Source organism: Helicoverpa armigera, chromosome 5 (genome assembly GCF_030705265.1).
Source record: "Helicoverpa armigera isolate CAAS_96S chromosome 5, ASM3070526v1, whole genome shotgun sequence".
NCBI lineage: Eukaryota > Metazoa > Arthropoda > Insecta > Lepidoptera > Noctuidae > Helicoverpa > Helicoverpa armigera.
This window is the reverse complement of record NC_087124.1, coordinates 9,798,931-9,823,861: the sequence shown is the minus strand read 5'-3', so window position 1 is coordinate 9,823,861 and position 24,931 is coordinate 9,798,931. Positions and strand designations below refer to the sequence as shown.

The 24,931-nt window shown below is 35.2% G+C and overlaps 4 protein-coding genes across 8 annotated transcripts in view; 2 read left to right on the top strand and 2 right to left on the bottom strand.

Annotated features, from left to right (window-relative positions):
• LOC110374441 (GTPase-activating Rap/Ran-GAP domain-like protein 3) overlaps positions 1–5,012 on the bottom strand; it is a 232,592-nt gene extending 227,580 nt beyond the window's left edge. Inside the window, exons 1-2 of one of the 4 annotated variants that reach the window (XM_049842489.2) lie at positions 4,908–5,012; positions 1,901–2,076 (exon numbers count right to left, since the gene is read on the bottom strand). In XM_049842489.2, the coding sequence (XP_049698446.2) occupies positions 1,901–1,955 (55 nt within the window). In that variant the 5' untranslated portion in view covers positions 1,956–2,076; positions 4,908–5,012. Of the gene's footprint in view, positions 1–1,900; positions 2,126–4,907 lie in introns of those variants that run through there. The other 3 variants (XM_064034553.1, XM_064034552.1, XM_049842491.2) reach the window with 3 other exon arrangements.
• A 3,301-nt stretch (positions 5,013–8,313) lies between these two features.
• Positions 8,314–11,725, top strand: LOC110374436 (transcription initiation factor TFIID subunit 11). The gene has a single exon (XM_021332140.3). It carries the CDS (start codon positions 8,551–8,553, stop codon positions 10,924–10,926), a length of 2,376 nt encoding a protein of 791 aa, XP_021187815.3. The 5' UTR covers positions 8,314–8,550; the 3' UTR covers positions 10,927–11,725.
• LOC110374438 (coiled-coil domain-containing protein 28A) lies at positions 11,708–13,030 on the bottom strand. The gene has a single exon (XM_021332141.3). The coding sequence runs from the start codon at positions 12,808–12,810 to the stop codon at positions 12,199–12,201; it is 612 nt and encodes a 203-aa protein (XP_021187816.3). The 5' UTR covers positions 12,811–13,030; the 3' UTR covers positions 11,708–12,198.
• A 384-nt stretch (positions 13,031–13,414) lies between these two features.
• LOC110374430 (RNA-binding protein RO60) lies at positions 13,415–23,762 on the top strand. 2 transcript variants are annotated; one of them, XM_049842508.2, is made up of 13 exons: positions 13,415–13,567; positions 13,852–14,178; positions 14,891–15,065; positions 15,703–15,861; positions 16,451–16,486; positions 16,557–16,768; positions 17,057–17,262; positions 17,750–17,886; positions 18,234–18,365; positions 18,807–18,977; positions 20,197–20,330; positions 20,718–20,971; positions 21,370–23,762. In XM_049842508.2, the coding sequence occupies exons 2-13, from the start codon at positions 13,981–13,983 to the stop codon at positions 21,503–21,505; spliced, it is 1,950 nt and encodes a 649-aa protein (XP_049698465.2). In that variant the 5' UTR covers positions 13,415–13,567; positions 13,852–13,980; the 3' UTR covers positions 21,506–23,762. The 2 variants fall into 2 exon arrangements, with proteins under 2 accessions (XP_049698465.2, XP_021187810.2); XM_021332135.3 differs by lacking the exon at positions 16,451–16,486.
• The last annotated feature ends 1,169 nt before the right edge of the window (positions 23,763–24,931 follow it).

Here is a 24,931-nt window from a genome sequence, read left to right as displayed (position 1 = left end):
TGCTAAGTTTACAAAAAAAGGTTTACAAATAAACAGTTTCCAGTTCCAAATGAAGCTGTTACGTTTCTAACAGAGACAATTAGAGAAAATTATTGTAGGAACGAGCATCTACTAGCATTTACTTTTATTACTGCAAGCTTTCTTAGTTACATTAAGATTCTTTTAAAATTTTACGCTGAAAATAGCACTTAAGAGGACTAGAGTAAAGGACTTGACTTTTTTATGATGCCTTCGCGAATAAAGAGAGTAAATTCAATTAAGGGGCAGTAGTTGTGGTGAAAATTTAATGTAAGTACTAGCCTTTAGTAAGATTATTTACTTACATTCATGTTATAAGTACCCAATACTTGAAGTTAGTGTTTCACACTCTAACCGGCTTTGAGTACATCTTTACAAAAAATGTTTAGCGTCTTATAAAATGTGTTAAATATGTACAGCAGCATTATGAAGTAAATCATTTCTTCAATTACTTAAACCTTTTTTGATGTATTAAGTGTGCTGTGATGATTGCAATAATAATTAAAGTAAAAGTATCATAGTCTCACAATGAAAAGAATTGGCATCTTGCTAAATAGATATAGAACATGGTATTCTATGAAATAACTTACCCCTTCAATCACTTCGAGTGGTTTCGTACAATTCATGGCCCATAATATTACTGGGTGTTTACCTACTCAGCCAAAAACTAGCGATTGCTTTGTCTTGTCCATACATAACTATCTATAGGGATATCGGAGGCAATGTTATTTACGATATGATACAATGATTTCACAGTGGATGGCCAGTTACTGCTTATCTTGACCAATACAGCTATGAGTAACGGTCCCTACTCATCTGGTAATTTCCAACTGTTTAGGAGAGATACACAAACCTTTATTCTAGTTATCTCGCATTTGTAATAAACCCTTAATTGTGACTCATGTCTGTATACGGGTTTGTCTTTATTCAGATAATTTTGGGATAGATAAAATATTGAATGTATGGCTGTAGAAGTAGTATGCCATATATACCTATACAGGCAACTTCATAATAAACTTATCACAATCTTAATGCTATTGCAAAAAAAATTGATGAAAGCGTAAATACAAGAATAGCCTACCTTTATGGGAAACTACAGCCTCATAAACACGGAACATAAATATCAATAAAAAGGTCACATTCAATGGGAGTACAGTATGGAGTATGAATGGAATCGAGATCGGTATTCAGCTCACTTGAGTACACGACTTGATGAAACAAGCGCACGGCTGTAAAATCGCTAAACACAGATTTACTTTTATATTTTATTGCTTGATATTCTTTTTCTTTTTTCTTTCTCGCCATTGGAATGGAACGGAATTACTCAGGAACGAACGGAAAAAGTTGAAATGAAATCTAGAACTCAATGTTCGCATTAGGTAGACGTTACCAATAGTTTTTAGTTTGTGTATTCGAACACGAGGAAGTTGCAGCATTGTGGCTGGCTGTTTATTCGATTCTGACTGTTTTCAGCCTTGGCCTACATAGGAGATAGTATGTCAGTCAAGGTTAAAGTTTGCAAGTGCATACAAATGCACGGTACAAATGATTGTTTATTATTTGTGGACATAATCATTGTTAAGTCTATTTCACTCTGTAATGTTATTATTTTTCTGCAATATAACGTCGCTTTGAACTAAGACGAGAATACATTGACATCAATGTTAAATGTTAGCATACATATACATTAACATTAGTACACATAGTGCTATGTATTTTAATAGAAAAATATATCAAATTCTAAAAACCATGCATTCATTGTTGTAGTACCTAATTATTTAAAGTACATTTACAGCGTCCATAACACTTTTAATTCTGGAACCACCACCTACAAAAACATACAACACATACAAAAAGTCCAACATATTTCCACTATACATACCTTGATCTTGAGACGCTGCAGCTCGAAGTCGGCCTTCATCCGACCGTCTCTCCATCTCAACAATCAATATCACCACATCACATTTTATCAGTTTACTATGTCACTGTTACTCTCAGATCTTACAGCTATCGAATATTTGTGGTAACTCCCACAGATTAAGTTTAGAGATACGTCACCTTCACAGTTATGTAGATATTAGAGATAACAAATTCTTTTAATGTATCAAACTGATCACAAATTATCTTTGTTTTATGTTTAGCAATAATAATAAACTTTAGTTTAGAGATTGGTTACTGTTTTGAACATTGCATATTATTTAACTTATATAGACTAGAGCTTTGAACTTGTAATTCGACTTTGTATAGATTAATTTAATTATGGGCAGCTTTTGAGAACTGTTGTTCGCAGTTTATACCTAAAAAAATTACAAACAAAAGCGACTTCATACTTAATCGATGTGCATTGTGCTACTGGTTAATATTTCCAAAAGCAAATAACATAATCAGTTAGGCATCTGCCAAACTTCCAGGCCGTTATAACAAAACCCTTTCATAAGACAAAAGGAACAATATTTTAGCACCCCGTTGTCGTCATAGGTCTATGTCCGAAATTATAAAAAATCGTAACAAAGGAAACCAGTATACTTCAGAACATATTTCTATTCGATGTTGGTATTCAAATTACGTTTACTTTTGCTTCGAAAGTCTTATCTCAAAAGGAAAAGGGAACCGAAATGACAGGGAAGCGTAAATCAACATCCGATATTCATTTCTGGCCGTAAAATATAAAATAACAAACTTTTATATCTGTATTCTTGGTATGAACCAACTTTTTGAATTCAGTTTTTGCGAAATTCCATTCTTGTGTGAATAAAATGTAGGTACGTACTAAATATATCTACTGATATTTTAAACAACTCGCCACACTGGATTTTTAATGAAAGAACCCACTATTAATAACATTCCAAGGTGCCCAAAAAATCATCGACGAAATTATCCAAAATTAAGCTTCATAATCATGTAACATAATATAACAAATAACAGAAATATGGGCACAGGGATATAACCATGTAATATAATATTAGTTAACAAGTGAAATATTCCAAGGCTACCTTTGACATGCTAAACATGATCGTGTTCGCAATATATTAACGTTACATCCCAGTGTGTAATTAAAATAATTTGTCTCGAACAATTCGGATATGTTGTAAGACGTCAGTCGAAATTATCAAAGAGCCTTTGAAATTAACAGGTAGAACTATGACGCCGTGTTATTAAGCAAACAAAAATCGTATAAAATAGTGATGCTTTGATAAACGGAACACAGTGACTACGATAATATCTCATCGAAAGTTTGCGCTCCATCGAATCTCAAAACAAAAGAAGACGCATGGAGTTCATTCAAACTCATTAATGCGACAGGTGTAATATGTTCCGAGGCCTTTATCGGAGGTTCTTAGTTGGCCCGTCACGTACTCGCTCGCGATACGTATAGCACATTTCAGTCCGAAGCCGCCCATAAAAACAGATAGAAAGCCTACTAAAAGAAGCCTACGTCCAAATTATTTTTATGTTCCAAGCATGTTGTAGCACTTTATTGCTACGAGTGGCTACGCTGCGTAGCACGCTACTACGAAAATATTAAGTGAATATTTTTTTTGTATTTTAATAATACCTCTTTATTATTTTGTGTGTTTTTTGAACCGCTGTACCGGACGGGACTCAATACTTCGACGTGATTGAACGGATTTTGTGTGTTGAAAATTGTCTTACGCCTATTAGCAGTTTTTAGATAAATCACATACTGACAAAAATGACTGTCTCTAGAGTTTAGCATTGGTCCATAAAATAAGTCAATCACTCCAGCCAGCCCGTCATTCAATTTGTTAACGATATTTTCATTGATCATTTGCTACGCCTTCGCTACGCCGTAGCGGGTGCTACGAAGAATTTTAAATTGAATAAATGATAGATACGGCTCATTTATGATTCAGAGGTCAATTGCCAACGAAAGAAGGTACGCTACTCTTATTGATCTATGCTAATACTAGACTTGGGTTTAGTATTAAGTAGTACAAACAATAGGTGTTAGAATTTTAGGTAAAAGAGTTTTACCTAAATATGCTTATTATTATCGGCGGCTTATTTGAATTAATTTCATCTATCATGCAATCTAAAAATATCATGAAAAACACTCCCCACAAATAAAAATCATTTACACACGAAAAGCTTTTCAGAATCTGTGTCAACCTAGTTTTTATCACATCTTATCGGTCACTATCTAATATCTGTAGTTTCACACACCACTATCCAAATGATACGCAATCAAAGGACGGCTGGTACACCTATGTATAAATAGGTACACTAACCCATTTCATTTATCAACATACTTTTCAATTAAAACTGGTACAAGTGGGACGCGTGACAATGTGACGTACAATTGTGTACAGTAGGTACAGCTGTTATTATATAATCATATATGTACGTACATGTATGTAAGGGCATTCTATATTCGTATGTTGTAATAAAAAAAAGTTGAATTGAACACATAAATAAACATACACACAGCCAGAGTATTCATGTTACTTTCAATAAAGTTTTTACGATAACTATCGTACCTGGATGAGGCATGAATCGGGTTAGGCATATTTATCCGACTGCTGCAAGTGAGTAGTATTTAGTGGAAAATGGGTGTATTTGTCTACCTTGTGAGTGATGAGCTTAGATGTGCTAAACAAAATTTTTATGTTGACTTATGTTGAAGCCAAAATGATGTGCAAAATAAAATGTTACTAAACTTGTAAATCTGCAAACTCAGAACAACTGAAACTCAGTGGAGGCTTTAGCAGAAAAAAACAACAAACTTTTACATAGAACATTTCCCACGACCGCCTTTCGCGCTTCATGCAATATTCAAAACTTTTCCAATACAGTTACAAAGAGACGTGTCCTTGTTTCTAGACGAATAAATAATAAGAAGAATAATTCAACATTAATGTTATAGTTACCACAAATATTTTGGATTATTTTTTTATTTATGTTTTTATTTTCGTGTTGTTGGGCGGTTTAGGCTGCGTTGTGAGCGGGACGCGCGAACCGCTAGCGACGCAGATTGCGACTGACCGCGGCGCGGCGCCTGTTCGCGCTATGTTCTGTTCGCCTCATCATACGCCACCAGCCTGAACTTCGCTTATGTAAGCTCCTTGTACCGCACGCCGCCGGCGAACTTTCGTAAGCCACAAGTTTCCCATGATTAACATCAAACCGAGGGATATACCTACTTACTATAAGCAAGAAGTTTTATAATAATTTCTGCGACATACGTATATAGAACATATACGCTGTTCTTTGGGTATAACCTGTGATAATGATGGAGTAGGTAACGGTACGCTCTTCTAGCTTAAAAGGCATATCCTTCATATCCTTGAATTCAGGATCAATCCATGATTTCAGTCCTGGAAACAAAAAACTAAGCAACATTTTAATTGTATGAGCAACTGCAGATATGTGCTGATAAGACATTTTATCCACTTATAAAGTAGGTAACGCCAAGTTTTGTCAGTAGAACTTTGATGGTTGTTTTCTTTTATTCACATCTTTCCACATTTCACTCTATCAATGCTTAGATACTGATTCAAGCGACTTACTCATGGTACAAATTCGCTGTAGTACGTTTCCTTTCCTTCTTGATGGTTAGGTTAAAAAATCTAAATAAACTCGTTAGATATGACTGATGAATCATAGAGCTAGCTATGTTTTAGAAAGAAACTGTTCCCAACTGTACCTAGTTTTGGTCTCTGAAATAAATTAATCTGACCTTCATGACCCAGTCTCTTTGGTACAGTCAACGTCAGGTCAGTGGTAACAGTTTTATAGGAAAATCGTACTTATTACTATTGAGTTAAGGTGCATGACAGTTACCACTGATGTGCGGTCGACCGTACCATTGCCCATAGTTACGATGCACTTCGATAATATCTTCCGAATTATTTAGCTAATCGACTCTGAAATTGACCGTTCGAACTATTAGTATCTTGGATAATGTCAAAACATAACAAAACTGAAATAAAAATAAAATATTTATAACCATAATACTTCATAACTCCTATCAGAATGAAAATCGACTTCTAACAGCGAAACAATTTTATAATAACGATAAATTATACAGTTCCATGGCTGATGGGTATTTAGTGTATAATTAAAACATTGTGTTACTTTACAGAATAACGTTAATGGGCTTGGGTAGTGGGTACGGCCACGCAACACACCCATAAAATGTACTTAACTTTACTTATTTCCTGTGTATCGTGCGTGCGTGATTTGTCACAAGACTAATAACAAATTACATATCTGAATATTTAACCTACATTACAATTGGGTCTTCATAGTAGCAAAATATACATCAGCTGTGTATCCATATAGTTTACAGGTAAGTACCTAGACATATTATCTACATACAGAAGTACTATCCAGGGATGTCAAACCGATTGCAAAGATTTTTTTTTATTCTTTAAAATTATAACGGATTTTTATCCACAAGGATACAAAAACCCCATTGTGCCTTATCGCTGCTATTACACAGATAAACTTATATCTATCTTATACACTCCTTACAAATTGAACTACAATTTGAATTACAAATTGATTGCAAGGTTCGATCGTGATAATATACCTCAAAACAATGTTTGATGTCCTTATTTTAATCCTATGGTTCTTACAATTCACTTGTTATCCGATGAATGCAAATTATATTTAACAATCATTCGGATTGCATTTGAATTGTAAGAACTTTCGGAGTAGAAAAAGAACATCAAAATACGCTTTGTGGTGTATTATTACCGGAATCATAACTTAGGTAAAATATTATAAAAAAAGATATTTGAATTTATGGCTACCAGTTGTCTTTATCTTAAATAGCCCATTTTCTAGGGAAGGAAATAGGATATCTTAATCAGCGTATATTTTTATCCAGGTGCGCAAAATTGTTCTCACAAGGCGCGGTTAAAATCGCTGGCGAATGCTAGTCAGTCAATCATAAAGGTTCGCTATCCGAGTCCTTAGGTCAAGATTCTATTCAAGTAGGTAGGTAGGTATGTAGTAGGCCTACATATATTTATTTTAATTCATTAATCGTGATTACTACCTTATCAATTTATAACGTTCTGTAATTAGCCATAACCACTTTCAGTCAGAATAAATCGGAGACCCCATTGATGTCTTAGTATTAGCAGGAGGGAAAGAAAGAGTAAGTGATGTATACAGTAGTTCAGGAAATAATCTATTTCCTGAAGTATTGCAGCATATAGTACCTACGCAATGTAAGGAAACATTGCTACCTGTATGAGCACCTGGTAAAAGAGTAACCAATAGGTAATCTTCTGCAGGACATCATCATAAATCAATCAAGAACTCTAGAAAGATCACGGGTGCGTTTAATTAGTAAAAGACTGGCACTCCCTTCAGCTGCATGCACCCACAGCAGCTTGGACAATTTAATTTCCCAATTACCAAAAAAGGGCAATCTTAATCCAAATTGCATCTCAGTCAATATCGGAAAAAAAATATGGCAAATAAAAGGATTAACTGAGGTACCTAAGGAATATTTTTTATTAGGATTTAAGAGGGATTTAATATAAAAATAGTATCCTGAAAAGGACATTACTATTTGTTATTTATCTCGGTAAAATAAAACCGAACTTTTTTGGTTTTATCCCTTATAATCGACGAAGTATGTTAACAATATTTATTTGGTAATCATACATTGAAAGGCTAGTTGGTCGCAAACGTAAAAAATGGCAGTGTTGTCGAAACCTCCCGCGTTCCGTCGCCGTCGCCCGCGCGCAAGTTGCGTTCCATTTCTCGCCTTTTTTATCACTGCGTTCCGACGAAGACATATATTTTAATAAGTTCTCCGCAAGACTAAACATGCTTTTTTGTTAATATTTCACCATGATTTCACCATCTTGCTAAGCTATTCTTACAATACTGTAAAAGTTCTATAATTTATGGTCAAAATGTTGACTTCAAGCGTCAGATATTTTTGGTATTCGTTTTCCTTATTGCCAGTGGTTAAAAAAGTCCGTGAATTCATGGAATTAATGAAAAAAACAATATTTGTCATCGATTCTATATTTATAAAATTGTAGTAATTGTTCCAACAACTAGATAAATTAAATTTCATAGTGCTTTGAAAATCGTTACACGGACAGTCGAAGGAAAACACGTGACAACCGCGCTCAGTTCGATTTACCATTTTATTCCATAGTCGCTGTAAGTCCCTCATTTCTGAACTCGTACCATTACCTGGTTAGCTAATTTGCTGTATTTTGAGTGTGTTGTTTCTGAAAACTCTACGTACATAAAATAGTTAACTTTCATTCAGACATTACGAATGAGAATGGGGAAAACTTTTTTCCGTGTATAGCAACCCTAAACGTCGGAGATGTCTTTCCTCAGTTGAGAGACAACGGCAAATTTTGTTATTATTTTGAGTTAGCTAGGCTTTAAATTTTACAATTTAGAATAGTTTTGGTTTAAGTAATTAACGTTTGGACTAAAGTTTTGGTCATCAAATTAGTGCATAGGCTGTGAATTGTGTGCGGTAAAGTGAGAAGCTAAAATTAAATACCTATACCTAAATATTAAGTGACCATGGGTAATTCCCGGAATAAAAAGACGCCTAAAAAGCGTAAAACGCCTAATAAAAAAAATAGCCGAAGAACTTCTAGCCAGAAAGAAAACGTGCCGAAATCTGAGACTAAGAAGCCAAAAACACCTAAGCCCAATGGAAGCATAGCAATGTCTAAACAACTAATGTTAAAGAAGCGAAATGCGAACACTCAAGAGCGACGGTCATCCAGATTAAGTGAAAAGTGTTGTGTGAATCGCAAGCCTAACCCATCATTAGCTGAGCTGGAAAGAATGTATGCAGATTCCGATGAAGACGACGAATCTCCAAAAACTCCTTCACAATCGCCTAAAAAAGAAGAGGAAAACCTATTATCACCCACAACAATTAGCAAAATATCTCAACGAGTTATGGGTTTGATAGAAAGCACCGATCCCACTGAACTATTGCAGGAAGTTGCACCGTTACTTGAGGAACCTCCACCACCTGTGATTCCAGTTAAAAAGAGGAAAAAGTCTGGCGTTCCATACATTGTTGGTTGCAAGGATCGCCCACAAGTAATAAGAAAGCCATCAGTGAAGTTCTGTAAAGGTGATGAAAAATATGGAGTGAATTCTTCAGATAACGAGGAATCAGATGAACCTGCCAAAAAACGAGCTAAACCGTCAAGAATACCAAACTATTCAAAATCAATATTCAATGCTAAAAGTGATGAAATTGCAGAAAGACTTGTGAAAGAAGATGGGGAACATCTTAGTGATACTAGTGTAGATAGTAATAAAACTGTAGAGTATGATCCAACACCCTACCAGAACTCCAGGCCACATTCATTCTCACCCAAGCCAAGTACATCTAGAGATGATAAAGTTTTTATGGAAAATGATCAGAGATTCAATGAAAGCCTGAAGAAAATGAAAGGAGAATTAGATGAAAGAAGGGAGGTTAAAGACTTGGATGAAACAATGAAAATTGAAGATATAGATGAAACAATAAAAATTGGAGATATGGATGAAACAGTCAAAATTGAAGATATGGACGAAGTCATGGAAATCAAAGATGTTGATGAAACAATAGAAATTAAAGATGTCGATGAAACAAAGGCTGAAATTAAAGATGTAAATATTATTGATATGTCATATGAAACCATTGTAATTGATGATCCTGTAGATGTCAAACCTAGAAATAAAATTCAAAACCCCACTAGTGCTACAGAAGAGACTGTGGTTGCGAGTATTGAACCAAAAAACCTAGAGGATGTTAAACCAAAACAAATTGTTGAAATACAAAGTGTTCCTGATAATGATGAAGACTGCATAATAGTTCCAAATACTCCAAGTAGTAGAGATCAAATACGAGATACTTCAAATAGCAAACCTATTGTCATTGAAGATGAGTACAAAAGCGTTGTCAATATGGATCTGGACACTTATACTAATGAATCAATTGAAATAATTGATATTGACGTTGATGATGTAATTGCTGAAAATAAATCCATTCTTGATAAATATAAGGATAATGCAACCAAAAAAATTAATAGAATTAATACAGTTCCTACTTCTTACAACAATTCTAATATTCAACAGAAACTTTTAACACAGACTAATGCTAATGATAAAGTAATTACAATAAATGACAGTGAAAACAATGAAACCAATTCTCCAAGTAATAATCAAAGTAATACTAGACCACAGTCAACACCTCAAAATCAAAGTGCAAGGAGAACAGAACCGTCTTGTAACAATCAAATACAATCTTCAACATCATCATCGTCGTTATCCAGGAATAGAGCATTAACAGAAATTTTAAAAGATTTTTTTAATATCAATCCTACTCCAAGAAATATAACACAAGGGACAAACCCGAGGTCATTTTCAGATAACCTTGGTGATCTGTTCGCCCGAGTTGTTAGATCATTTGAAAATAATGCAAGAAATAGAGAACCATCTACCTCACGCCCTGTAAATGCGCCTGCTGTATCTACTCACACTTCTCCAACTGTTAACAATAGGGGGAATGAAACAGTAAGAGTAAATCCTTCATCTAATACTAATCGTTCATTAAATACTACATCCACTGTTAATCACACATCAAGTACTACATCTAATGTTAATCGTACATCAAGTACTACATCTAATGTTAATCCTTCATCAAAAACTACATCTAATGTTAGTCGAGAAACCAACAATGAGCAACAAAATTCAACACCTACAAGGAATTTAGGTGACTGCCCTATCTGTTTAGACCCCCTTACCTCAGCGGGGATCGCCTCAACAATATGTGGCCACGTATTCTGTTTGCCATGTATTCAAACAGCAATCAAATCCAACGGTAAAAAGTGCCCTACATGCAGGAAAGCTCTTAAAGGTGCTGGTGGTGGGTACCACCAATTATTCTTGTAAATATTTATGATTATTATATGTTTATTTTTGTTACCTACCAGTGTAGAACACTCATGGTGATTATTGTTCTACTTAAGCCATATATTCACTCTGAAGCAGAGTGCCTGCATGGCTTTCATCTGTTTTTTAATACTAGTCATTTAGATTGCCATATTTATACATAACGGTTATGAATAAAACTAGCAACTTTAGGTGTCTATGTATAACTACTCATTCCATTTAGCATTTTTCCATTTTGTAAGTAGTATATGCAATAATGCATTTACTTATCTTGTGTAAATCATATTATAAGTATGTGACTGCCTACTTCAAACAGTGATAATTTTATTAAGTACAATTGAAGCCTATTTCTGTATACCTATTAATTGTGAACAATATGGCGTACTTATACTTTAATGACCTATATAATTATAATAGTATGAAAATTCATACAACTATATATTTTCACCTTTAGGTATATAAAAAATAAAACTTGTTTAGATTTAGTTTCATAGTTTAATTAAAAATTATCAATTATATTTTTCAAGCAGTTTACTAGTTAAATAAGTACTGCTCTCTGATTGTTATTTCTTTAGTTTTAGGTATTGTTTAATTGTTTTAATTTTTTTTTATGTGATACATAAATATAGCTACTATTAATCAAATCGCAGCTTGATCCAAATATGTTCAATGCTGTTTTTACCTTCCATAGAAACTAAAATGTGGCTAAGTTACTGAATTATTATTCTTGTCTAAGTTCTCAGTGCATATGGGATTAGGACAGGAAATATTAAAACATAAGTTTGATTACATAGAACAACTGTTTTTTATTTGAAATGAATCACTATGAGGCTATATTATATATATTTATCATTGGAACAAATAATGAACAAAAAGGAAATAATACATCCTATACTCAGATAATAAGTGGCATTTAATTGATTTAGTTGTTTTAGCATTTAAATTATACAAATAAACTTCCTCATAAGTATCAGGATTCCATGGTTGTATTTGTGTAACTTGCTTTAACATTGTCGACTTTGAAACGTGAACTTGAAAGTTCATAGGAAACAGTTGTTTTACGAAAACTGATTTTCATGTTGTCAGTGAGTTGCATCTTAATGTAATTACATATCTTTACAAATATCACATTCAAATCACTATTCAGTTAACCTTTACTTTAATACATTTTGATTTCCCATCCATTGCAATAAAAATAAAAATAACACCAATTAGGTACCATCTACTCTTATTTTATAAATAAATATATTATTACTTTAGCGAATGCCCTCTTTATTGTGGTTTTTCTGGACCACTGCTGTTAACAGTACTATCATCAGAATGTAGATGCTCTATGGACGCAGAAAGTTGTTCTAAACTCTGCACAAGCTGTGCCATTTTATCCCTAGAAGCTGAGTTTTCAAAACTGTCTTCAGTAGGCTTTTCAACATCTGCACAGAGCCTGAAGTGTAAGCGAGCCAAATGTTCCTGTTGATCCCTAATATTAATCATTTGCTCCATACTACCGCCAGTACCAAATGCGCTCAACTTCCCAGTATGGAAATCGTCTAATAGTTCTAATAGAGCCTTCTCCATGTTTTTAACATCTGGTGCTTCTTTTGGTATACTTTTTGGTTTATTGTTAGTGGATCGCATCATGTTATTATCCCTATTCAAGCGTTTTTCACTGACATAAGAAATTTTGGTCGATTCATTGACACTACTGTTGCCTACGCCAGAAGTGGTTTGGCCCAAATTCTTCGATGTTAAGCTGGCAGGACCGCTCGACAACTTGTTACTTGCGACTGGCGATGTCGCCACATGAGGAACCTTCTGTTCTTCTTCGTCGCCTTCATTCTGCATGAGTTGTTGTGTTTCGTTAACTTCTTCCAAATGTAAGCTCATGTAGGCTTTACAATATTAAGCAGTGCACAGTAAGTTGTATGTTATTCAAGTTTAATTAATTTTCGTAACAACACTTATTAAGTTTTAGCTTTCTTTTGTAGCATATATTAGTTTGTTACACGAGATAAAATTGATTTGTTTATATTTTCTTTTCAGAAGACAGGCGTAGACCTAATGTCAAATCGTGAATCATGGCAGGATGACAGTAATACTGTTGACATTATGTCGTGCAAGCAAGTCTGTCAAAGTCAACGTCACAAACAGATTTTCGATCCTGTGGCTAGGCTATGTCCGACGTCCTCGCCTCGCCCATGCCTCGCCTCGGTGATTTCCGGAAAATAAACAAAAATCTTGGAGCGATGTTGGTTCCATTTCAATCTATTCATACATGATAGTAGGAACGGAAATACCGCTGCTTGTGGTGATCCATATTCTTAGCCTTTTGTTAATTTAATTACAAAATAATACTTCAAGAATAGAAGAAGAAGATACGGAAAGCGGACCCCGTCGTCACAGGACGGGATAAACGTTAAGAAGAAGAAGAAATACTTCAAGAATAATCAGACTTCATTTTATTAGTGGTATTTCTTATTTTATCTCAACATAGCATTGACTTTTATCTATACTCCCAAGCTAGATAAAGAATAAACAGAATAATGCTTGGTTACAAAGCATTAAAAAAAAAATTGTCAGTGGTTGACTTGATTTGTCAAATCACGAATGTGTCAATTTCGACAGAAAAACGGGAATCGACGAGGTATTTTTTTTTAATAATTTAATTTTAATGATTTGCTTATTAATTAAGGAAGGAATCATAGCATTAACATATTGCCTAAACTGGTTTTTCAGTTTGAATATTTGATAACGATTTTATTAATCAGCCGTTCTGTGTAACGCTCTAATATAGATCGAGACTCCATTGTCCATTTTTTCTAGCCACATCCTCAATTTATTGTGGCACATGTTTCGCTCGAATACCGACAAAAAATTAATAGTTATAAGATTCAGTGCATTTACCTCTAGTCGTCACGTTATTCTCAGGTTTGGTGTGCGACTGTACATTGATATCTGGATGCTAAAACGATACGACGGAGAATTTGCATTGTACATGCAACATTTTGGGTTTTGTGGAGCTAATTTATTGTAACCGGGTACTTGGGACGAGTAACGATGACGGAGCCGGCAAGACTAGAGCCCGAGCTGCGGAACAGGCTGACCCGGTACCTTCACACGGGCAATGAATCTCCCAGGTACTACCCTGGATGCTGGACCACGCAGAAATACTTCGAAGAAGACAAACTCCCTGTAATAAATGACATAATGGCATTGCATCAGGGTAATACTGAAGTTGTTAACATCATTTTAAAGGTATAATTTTGTTGTTGTTTATATTTACTTTCATGTATTTACATGTGTTTATATATCAGCTGTTTATTTATTTATTTTTAAACGTGTCTAAACTATGCGCTACTGTCTTAACAGCCAAAACTTTTTGATGTTTTAACTTACCCTCATTTTATAACCTGTAAACCATTTTCTTGCTTTTGGCATTTATCAATTTGACTTGAAATATAGTTTGGGTGAGTGCTGGCAAGCAAACCAATAATATAATAATATTTCACCAATTACCACTAGCACTGGGTGATGTAAGTTACTCTTATCATACACCAGATGGTATCTGGGACAATGACAAAGGCACTGGATTACTTATTTTATGTGTTACTTGGGAATAGTGTAGCTTTCCAACAATCAAAGAATTTTTCAAATCGTCTGTCAGTGGTTTGTCTTACGTATAGTAGTTTTAGCAAAGGTTCTGCTTTCAGTAGAAACAAACAAAACATGGTTACTCTTTGTTATATTAGTACAGATTATGGAATGTAACATTTTCATCAAATAAAATAGAGCTTTGCAATTTTTATTTAAAAAAAAGATTAATGACATTTATTTGGTAATTAAAATTGCTATGCCGAATTCTATGCTGTACACAGTGAGACTGTGTTCAATGAATTATTCATGAGTGTTCATATTACACTTCATGCCAGACATTGTGAATGAAGACTAAAGGATTTATTACTTCTAGGCATGCAAGGATGGTTTGTACACGCGGTTTGATACAATTGCTTTTGCGTTGGCCAAGTGTCTGCAAGTCGGGGACTGCGCAGTGAAAGAGGCTGCGTACAAGGCAACAGTGGAAATATGTGTCACTCCTGAGCAGATGATGCTGTTCAATAAATTCACACGGCTTTTGAAAACTGGTGAGGAAAATATTTTATATAATACTAGCTTTTGCCCGCGGCTTCGCTCCCGTCAACTGACTTCTCTACTTTACCCAATTTTTTTTCATAAGAACCTTCTCCTGACAATAACAAACACAACAAAAAAAGAATGAGCCAAATTGGTTCAGGCGTCGTTGAGTTATGCGCTTACCAACACATTTTGCGATTCATTTTTATATTATATAGATAATGATATAATTTTATAGTATCTGAATTGATGACTTTAATAGTGTTAAATGATAGACATACCATTTTGCACCTACGGACACACAACTCGGAATATGATTAGATTCATCAAACCATCATCATCCTCCAAGTCTTTTTCCCAGCTATGTTTTGGTTGGCTTCCAGTCTAACCAGATGTAGCTGAGTACCAGTGCTTTACAAGGAGCGACTGCCCTATCTGACCCTCTCAATCCAGTTACCCGGGCAACCCAATACCCCTTGGTTAGACTGGTGTCAGAATTACTGGCTTCTGACTACCCATACCGATTGCCAAGGATGTTCAGCCATTCATCAAACCAAGAATCAGTTATAGAACAATCAAAGCAAGAGTCCCACAAACACATAATCTTTCTAGAGAAACACATGTTAAAATAAAACCTATTTTCCCCAGGTAACGGCCGAGGATGGTGCAACAGCGTGAAGGAGTGGTATATCACCAAAGAAGTAATGGAGCTCGCGAAGGACATGACAAGGGTGCGCGCGCGTCACGGACGTTCCCACAAGACTCTTCTTAGAAAATCTCATGTCAAAATTCCTACTGATGATTACGGTAAGTATTCATGATATAAAACTTCTTACAGAGCCTAGACTGTTGTGTATCGTTAGCTTAATTGGCTCTCGCTAAATTTCATAGGCAATTTATCACTCTAATAACTCACAGTTATTTATTATCACATTATAAGCACGTCTTACAAACAATGTACATATCGCTTTTTCTTAGAAAGTTGTTCTATATAAGTAAAGTTGCGTGATAAGTAAGCTACAAGCCATGATAAGTAATCAACTTTGCTACCAATGTAATTTTTTTTATTGTTTATTACATATTTGGCTACCATTTTCCATAATCTATGGATTCACTTACTAACCGCTATAAATGTTCTTATAAAGGCGCCTTTTGTATAAAGTTTGTTTGCTATAATGTTGAAGGGTGTTCCCCTCATTTTAATACCCCTGACATAAAAAAAAATGCTTTTATTTGTAACCTTGATATTGAGATTAACACGTGCGCCATTCAGGTCTCAGATAACTGTGGTAAGAAAGAACCATTTTCATTGTACAAAGTAGGTCACATGTTTATGTAAAAAAAATATTTGATCATTTCGACCATGCTGTTTCCATTTTTGCACGCTGCATTATAGACGAAGTTTTTGCAGTGGGAATCGTAATCCTATATGGTTGGTAAGCAATCGTATCTATATCAATAAAAAATAGTTCGTATTTCTTACATTATATGTTTTATTTTAGCTCGCGACGCGATTGTGAAGTACGCTATCTTTGGGTTCAAGCGCGCCAAGCAAATGGTTGGTGACAGACCTGAGACGAAGGAAGTGTTTGATTACATCCAGAAGGTTGAGGATATGCGTCATTGCGAAGACCCCGAGGCGGCCGCAGCGATCGCCACTCAGAACCAATTCACTCTTGACCATGTTCCTGGTCATTTGCTGACGTCACAGGAAGTATGTAACAAACAGTTTGCTAAAAAAAACTTTTCGACCAATGGTAACACAGATATTAAAAATATTTTTAAAATTTCATATGAGTAGTGGGAATGAAATATTTGATCTCTTGAGCATGGTAATTGCAAGGCTTCCCGAATGTTACAACATACATTATTTATGTCTGCATGACCTACATAAACATAGCTCAGTAGTCAACTGCCTGAAATAAATGAATAAATTGGAACTTGGTTCTAAATTCGAATATTACCACAATACAAACCTATTTACTACTAAACTCTATGGTAGGTTTGGGACGCCATCCTACCTCAGCTGGGTTTGGACGAGATCTTGCGTCACATTCAACGCATCCACAACATGGGTTTCCTGACGGGCGAGTCTACGACCACAGCTATACTGGTATCACTCCTCAACAACCAGGATGTCATAAAGAAGTCGAAAGTCACGGCACTGGAAGTTTATATCACGATGTGCAACTACAACAAGAAAACCAAGTGAGTGTCCAATATTATTTTGGGAATGATTCATATCGATTTCGATTTTTTTTGAAGATTTATTTTCCTTATAATACATAACTAGCGACCCGCCCCGGCTTTGCACGGGATAACAGTATTTCCCCACTATTTAATGTATGTTATGATACATATAAACCTTCTTCTTTAATCACCCTATCTATTAAAAAAAAGCCGCATGAAAATCGGTTGCGTAGTTTTGAAGATTTAAGCGTACAAAGGGATACCTATAGGGACAGAAAAAGCGACCTTGTTTTGTACTATGTAGTGATGAAACTCGACATACTTTGAGACCAATTTCAGAGTCTCGCTTTGAAAATCACTCAGTTTCATAGACACTACGGCTTGTTACTACTTCTTAATCAACTAATACATTTTTACCAAACTTACATTTCTTACCAATGCTCCAATGTAATTTCAAAAGGCTTTACTATATTATATTTAACGACTAAAATTGTCTTACTAACAGACCGATGAAGTTCGACAAAGCTAAAGTGTCGGCGGAGAGGGAATTGCGTCGCCGCACGCGTCAGATGTTGGACACGAAGACCGGCTTGTGGCAGTGGACCACAACTAAGCGACACCCGAGAGAGCTCAAACATTGGGGTAAGAAAGAATATAACATCAAACATCTAGGAATTTACAGCATGTTTGAAATAATATGGTGAGTCAGGCAGGATAGCTGGTTGTTTGCACAATAATTTTGTTACAATAAAAAAAAGTTACTCAAAAGCCATTAAATCTAAACTTGCTAAATTATTTCAGACGTATTGTATTTACTTACGTTTGGGAGCAAATATTTTTTTCCTGAAACAACCTTATAAAATATAAGCAGTGTTCTGTAAACTGGAGAAATACTAGCAAATATATATTTTTTGTAATTTCATTAGTATACAAAGTATGTATGTTTGTTTTTATGTCTCAACTAATAATTTTCCTTTCGTTTCACACAGGCATCGACTTACCACCCAACCCAGCCGTGCTGGCCGCTCTGACCAAGCTGGTAGACCTGACGTGGGTTCTGACGCCTCCGACCAATGCTCGCTACTTGATCACCATGGATATGAGACACCATATGTTTAAAGGTGAGCTTATGGTATTAAAGATCGATGGGCAAGATAGGCCCAGTAGCCTGCACAGTAGCTGCGGGCGGCTGTTTGAAAGTATTATACAAAGGGCCCCAGAAGGAACAAAGATTTGTTTTAATCAGTAATCAGTAAACCCTTATCTCCCGATCATCAACTCTTCTTCTTTCTTGTCGATGACATGTCATATATTGAGACTACACTATCAATGATTTCCTGTCATAAAAAGCCTGTAGTCTAGCTATCTTAAAATGAAAACCTGAATAACCTTTCTCTATTTCTCCAGACAGCCTCTGCTTTTTGACTACTATATAATACGAAAAAGTATTATGTCTTTCCCTAGTCTCATCGTGAATTTTACTCCAGAAAACTAACCAGTTCTTCAACTGAAGTTGATGCTTTACAATACGATAGTACTATAATATAAACGGTTTGGTACAGGTCGTCACTTCTGCAAGCCTGTATCAGTGCCTAAGAAAAGTAAGAAGACAGCGACAACTACTCCGAAGCCTGCGCCGAGCGGTGGCGGTGACGCCGACACAGAGAAGAAAAGCAAGAAGCATCTACTGGCTGAATGCTTCTTCAATATTAATGTCACACCGGGACATGCTGGTGAGGAAATGTGTTTAATATTGATTTTTCTTATGCATGTATTTTATTTTTTATTTAATTGCAGTTATGCCCAATATAAATTGTTCTATTGAATCATTCTTCATGTTTTGTCTTTTACTTTATGTGGTACAGTAGACCGCACATCAGTGGTAACTGTCATGCACCTTAACTCAATAGAAGAAGTACGATTTTCCTATATAACCTGACCTGAAGTTGACTGTACCTACAAAGTCAAAATCAAAGTCAAATCATTTATTTCATTTAGGCCTTTACAAGCACTTATGAACGTCAAAATTATAACTAAGTTTGATTCTAGTTGCCCATTCCAAAAGTAGCTTCCTATGGAGAAGAACGGGCAAGAAACTCCATGGTTACTCTTTTTAAAAATAATATAGTATTACAATTTGTATGTATTGATACATACAGTAAAAGCATGCGAAGATCATGTAGTATCGCAAAGACAAATGAGGATAAAGTGACAATTAAAATGCTACATGGTGTTCACATTTACAAATTGGTTTATATTTTGGTACAAAATTACAAACAAATAATCAAAAGATGAATACAATTTTATTTGCTGGTGTAATTTTAATTTGTTAATTAATTCGATATTGTCAGTATGTCCTATGGAGCAGGACCAGCATGTTTCCAAGCATTTTTATCTTGAATGTAATCTTCTAATTTATAATATGCTTGCTTACAAAGTGTGGCTTTTATATGAGTTTTAAACCGCATGTCATTTAGTTCCAGAATGTTGTCTGGTATTTTATTATAACATTTGGCACAATATCCCATGAAAGATGTATGTACTTTAGATAATCTAAACTGCGGGATAGCTATCTTATTTTTATTTCTAGTGTTATAATTATGTCTATCACATATTTTTTCAAACAAATGTAAGTTTTTCCTAACATACATGATATTTTCATAAATAAATTGGCAAGGTACGGTCATGATATTAATTTTTTTAAACAGTTCCCTAAGCTGAGCTGTACAAGAAATATAGGTCATTTTGCTTAATCTGCGAAAATATAGAACATTACTTTTTTCTAAACAAAGTAGCGTCCCGGTCCTTTGCACGAGTGTAAATTATACTAAAAGCTTCCCCGTGAATTTCTCTAAACAATTTGTGAAAATCTTTTCAGTTTTTTTTTATTCTCACGAACAGGCAGACTTGTTAGAGTACTTTGTTTCACTAACTAGATTTGACGACTTCTAGCTATTATCCTGGCTCTCCAAATCCTGAAACGTGAATCTCAAGTGGACTTGGCTGTGTTCTCTGAAGAAGGTATTCAACTGGTGACCATCGAACGCAACTTTAGCAACATTGAAGAGGCTGAATTCTTGTTAAGGGTATGTTCATTTATTTTCTCCCTAGATGCGTGGAAGATGACTGTTGTATAAGTATGTACTTTGAATGCTGTGTGTGCAGCATTATGTGATTATAGTTCAAGAGATAGACTAGGTTTTTGGTCTAGTAGTATCAAGCTATGTATGACTTTCCTGGGTACTTCAGTTCAGATATTGGGAGATTTTATTTATATATTCTAACTATTTTGCTGTGATTAGCACAGCATAGGGTCCATAATTGTGACAATCATTTTATATTCTCCACCTAATGTACATTAAGGAACGCAACAAACGATATGATATATTTCCATACCATACTGAAATTAACAGTTGATCCCATCTGATCAAATTAAACTTAAACATAATTTAAGGTTACTTATTTCTTAACAGAAAGCGAACTTAGGCCGCGTGCAACTAGACGCCCCAATCAGCTATGCGACCCAAGGAAAGAAGAAATACGATGTGTTTATCAACATGGTCGACCGTACCACCCGATACATGGAGCTGGACGTCAACAGCCGCGGGGGGCGCGGGTCTGCGGGCCGGTATGGGCCTCCGCCCCCGCCTGGCAAGGGGCTCGTTGACCACTGCCCGGTGCGAGCGCTGGAACGGTACAGGAAAGAAGTTGGAGTGCCTGAGGCTAAGTAAGTACTGCTCTTACCCTGCTATCAATATTCTCGGAGTAAAGTTAAGCAAAGTTGAACCCTATGAAAATGTATGGTCATTCCTTGTCATTCCATGAGCTGTTATTGCTTTGTTAGTTGAAATGTAGGTATCGTGTTTGTTATCCATTATTAACAATTTTTGTGACAAAAAGTTTTTTAGTTCTTGTAAAAAACTTGTAACGTTGTGGCTATTGTGAAGTCAACAAAAGCCAATTATGCTTTCTGATTCCGTCTCATCGGGTGATATTTCTTGCATATAAATACTATTAGGAATATTAACTGTAAAATGTTGCAGTACTATGTTAACAATTTCCACAAAACGTATTACATACGCCAAGCAAACAAATAATCATTTATTCATATGTTCACTCTTTCAGACTGATAGTGATGAACCTGGCTTCCCACAAGGTGTACACGACGGACGGCACTCACGAAGGAGTTCTGGACATCGTGGGCATAGACGAGTACGTGCCCAAGGTTATCGACGCGTTCGTACTCGGCCAGTTCAAGTGAACGCAACCTTCTCACAAACATCGCTTCGCAAGTCTGTCAATTTTAAGACCGCATTGGTCATTATCTCGATCGAAAAACGACCTTATACCTCAGTATTTACAATAAAATTGTGTCTAATAAAAATATTACCACCATGTGTTCCGAAGCGAATACAAAGTGTTTTATACGGAACTGATATTTCTATAAAAAATCTGAATGTAATTCTGATTGCCTAGAGATCTTTTAACTATGTTTTGCATGTTTTTTAGTGTTAATTTTTTGTTTTTAATCGCTGACGAGGTAGTTATTGGACAGTTGAATATAGAGTAACTGTTTCTATTAACCCTGATTTTGGATCTCTGCTTATTATGAGTTATTTTGTAGGAGCACACATTTTATTTTTAAGCTAAGAAATGAATGTACTGTGCAGTACATAGGTTATATCCAAATTGGAACATTTCCAGAAAAAATATCCTCGAACAGGGAACAGTTAGTTGTCGACTGCGCTATTGGTTGCAACATTATTGCTTTTACGATTTAGCTGTAAGTCTTAGCATAGACAAAGTTGAATAACATTTATTGATGTTTCTGCTACATGTTATTTCGAGCCTATCTAAGTGAAGTTATTGCTTACCGGCTATATTTACTACAACACGTTATTAGTTGCATAATAAAAGTTTTTGAGAATATCATTTAACTTCTGTTGGCAGTGGAACAAATCCTTTACCGAGCCTGTTTTATTATATGTTGACAGTATATCGATTCTTCTTTTTATATAATTATAGAGTGTGTAACTTAGATATTGTTAAGCTTAACATGTGTAGCCTAAATATTTGTAACAGGGTCTTTTTGGTTTGTCAAAAATTGGCCTCTGGCGCTCACTATTCTTATTAGTTATGTGTTCAACGATAAAATAACGTAAAATGGGGGTCAAACATTGACAATAGGGAAATTGCTTTTATTTAGAACCTATAAAAGAGTGTATTTCACGGGCCTGTCGTAATTGCACCCCGGTATGTTTGAACGCCAGTACTTTTGCAGTTGTTGTTGAGTTTCAAATTTATTTATTACTGTTTGACCAGACTTGGTCGTAGTGAGGTTGTGCGTTATAAGCGTTTTTGTATTTGCCAAAGTAATTATGCATTTGTAATTTTATTCAAAGAGTACTGGCTCGCAAACGTAAATTAGCCGATAGAAATTAATTATGATAGCATATCTTGGTAATATAGAAAATTATGAAAACAGGTACATGCTCATGATGTTTAGCGCCATAGTGAAATATTTGTTTTAAACTTAGTAAGCAGTAATTGTGACTGTGCATAAAATGAATTGGTCACATTCCACTTGAAGTGAATTAAAATAACTACTTATTATAAATAGATGGGCATGCATCGGCTTTCATACGTAGGTAGGTAACCGTTTCAGAATATTGGTCACTTTTGTACTAATAGATGAGCGGAATTTTCGAAATCTGTGATCACTTGGTACTCTCTCGGGATTAAGTAATTTTTATAACTGTAAAAGAAAAAAATTCAAAACTTAGGTGAAGGAATTCGAAATTGCTAGAAATGCTTTTTTTGTATGCATCATTTGTTTTTTGTTAAAAATGTGTTAGGTTTAATAAACGTTTTAGTATTATGGTGGTCAACGCAAGCATCGTACACTTTATGCTTTTTATTGTTAAGGTGATCAGGTTAACCTACTTTGTTGTCGACCATTACAGGTACTTATTTATTGTTTTGTGATTCGACGCATCAGTTTCCAGTGTATGGTTCGTATCTCGAAAATAGCATTCTGTGATTTATTATGCCTTGGCAACTCTGCACTTTGGTGATATTATTTTTAATCGGACTGGTTTTCTTTGAAATTAAAAATTATGTTGTAAAATTTAAAGAAAACAGCCGGTTTTAGTGTTACGTAATAGCTGAATAGTATTATGACATTAAAAACGATTACCTATTCTGTTGTTAACCGAATACAAGTACAGGAGTACTTTCTTTGTATTTTTTTAATCACTCACAAACATGAGCTTGCTAGTGCATTTTTACACGAATTAAAAAAATAAAAGGCCGTCCCAATTGCAAATTATCTGTTGTATTTCAATACCTAACGTGCTTTTAGCATTAAGTTACAAGTAGTACATATAATCATGTTAATTTAACCCATTCACAGCAGCATATCAAAAAAGCACCTTATACCTAATGAATAACAATGTGTATAACATTCAAAAAATGTACTTGCATGTTTGTTTTCACGTGAATAAACTTTTAATATTCAAGTAATATTTTTTTCTTTAACTATTTTCAATAATTTAACTAAACTAGGCAGGCTTCATTCGCGCCCTGAATGTACTTAACGCTCCCTGGAAGAATGTATTCTTTTTCTAGTTTTCAAAGAGATTTTTTGAATTTCTTACATTTGGACTGATTTGTTACTTCTTGAATCTACATGAATTTTTCTATGTTTTCTAATCTATCGATGCCAACCGAAAGTGTAACCAAAAGGCGTCGCCAATGCTTAAGCTTAGCCGGTAAGCATAAAAATACCCATTCTCTGGGAGACTGCCGTGGTATGCGGCCCACACGGCGCGACAGGCCGTGGTGACCGAGGCTGTTGACACCTCGATCACAGTGGCAGCGGTGACGAAAGCATGTCAGTCGCTTTGTATAAGGACTTGGTTATTCGAATAACCAAGTCCAAGTATGTGAAGCGGCTCATTCTACTAATGGATGGATCTAATGTAGGGCATGCCCACAACTCTAATATACCGACCACGTCACTCTTCTTTCACTGTCTATTGAGAATTTAAGATCGTCAGGGGCCCGATTCTCCTAAGTTAATAATGTCAAAATCGAATAGAAATTGAATCGCAATAGCAGTTTTAACCATATTGGGCATTCTGCTACTAATAAAAGACCAATCGTATTCGATTGACATTTGATTGGTGTGCGATTGGTCTGCTATTTTAGTGATTTTGGTCCATACGGTAGTTTGCTGTACAATCATTTTGCAATCGTAAATCATTTGCAGACAAAATGATTCATTATTGAATGACAGAAAAAGATAAAAACGTTTATTTCAAAGAAAAAATAGCGAAATGCCACATTCGCTTCAATCGTAATCGAGTCGTGATTGGATCGCAGTCGAACGTGAATCGTATGACGCTTAAGTAAAATTAGGAGAATCGGGGCCCAGGTTGACTATCCACCTGTTTCCCTAGGTACTCCGCCTATTACCCTTACTTATTCCCCCATGTAATTTCATATGAACTCCCTTATGTACCTATTGTTTGTTTCTTTATAACCGCATATGTACTCCCCTATTTACTCCCTTATGTCTATGTACTTATGACTCGTTGTTTTGGCGTGAAGGCGACATAGTTAGAAAAAAATTCAAGGATTCTCATCGTTAGCCCTATTCACGCATTGTTCGAAACCCCAATACGAA

Excerpts from the sequence above, each read along its gene's own strand:
- LOC110374438 (XM_021332141.3), bottom strand. The coding sequence starts at position 12,810 with ATGAGCTTACATTTGGAAGAAGTTAACGAAACACAACAACTCATGCAG.
- LOC110374430 (XM_049842508.2), top strand. The coding sequence starts at position 13,981 with ATGACGGAGCCGGCAAGACTAGAGCCCGAGCTGCGGAACAGGCTGACC. Across the intron at positions 16,487-16,556 it reads GGGAATCGTAATCCTATATG|CTCGCGACGCGATTGTGAAG; the intron begins GTTGGTAAGCAA and ends GTTTTATTTTAG. Across the intron at positions 17,887-18,233 it reads GAGAGAGCTCAAACATTGGG|GCATCGACTTACCACCCAAC; the intron begins GTAAGAAAGAAT and ends CGTTTCACACAG.
- LOC110374436 (XM_021332140.3), top strand. The coding sequence starts at position 8,551 with ATGGGTAATTCCCGGAATAAAAAGACGCCTAAAAAGCGTAAAACGCCT.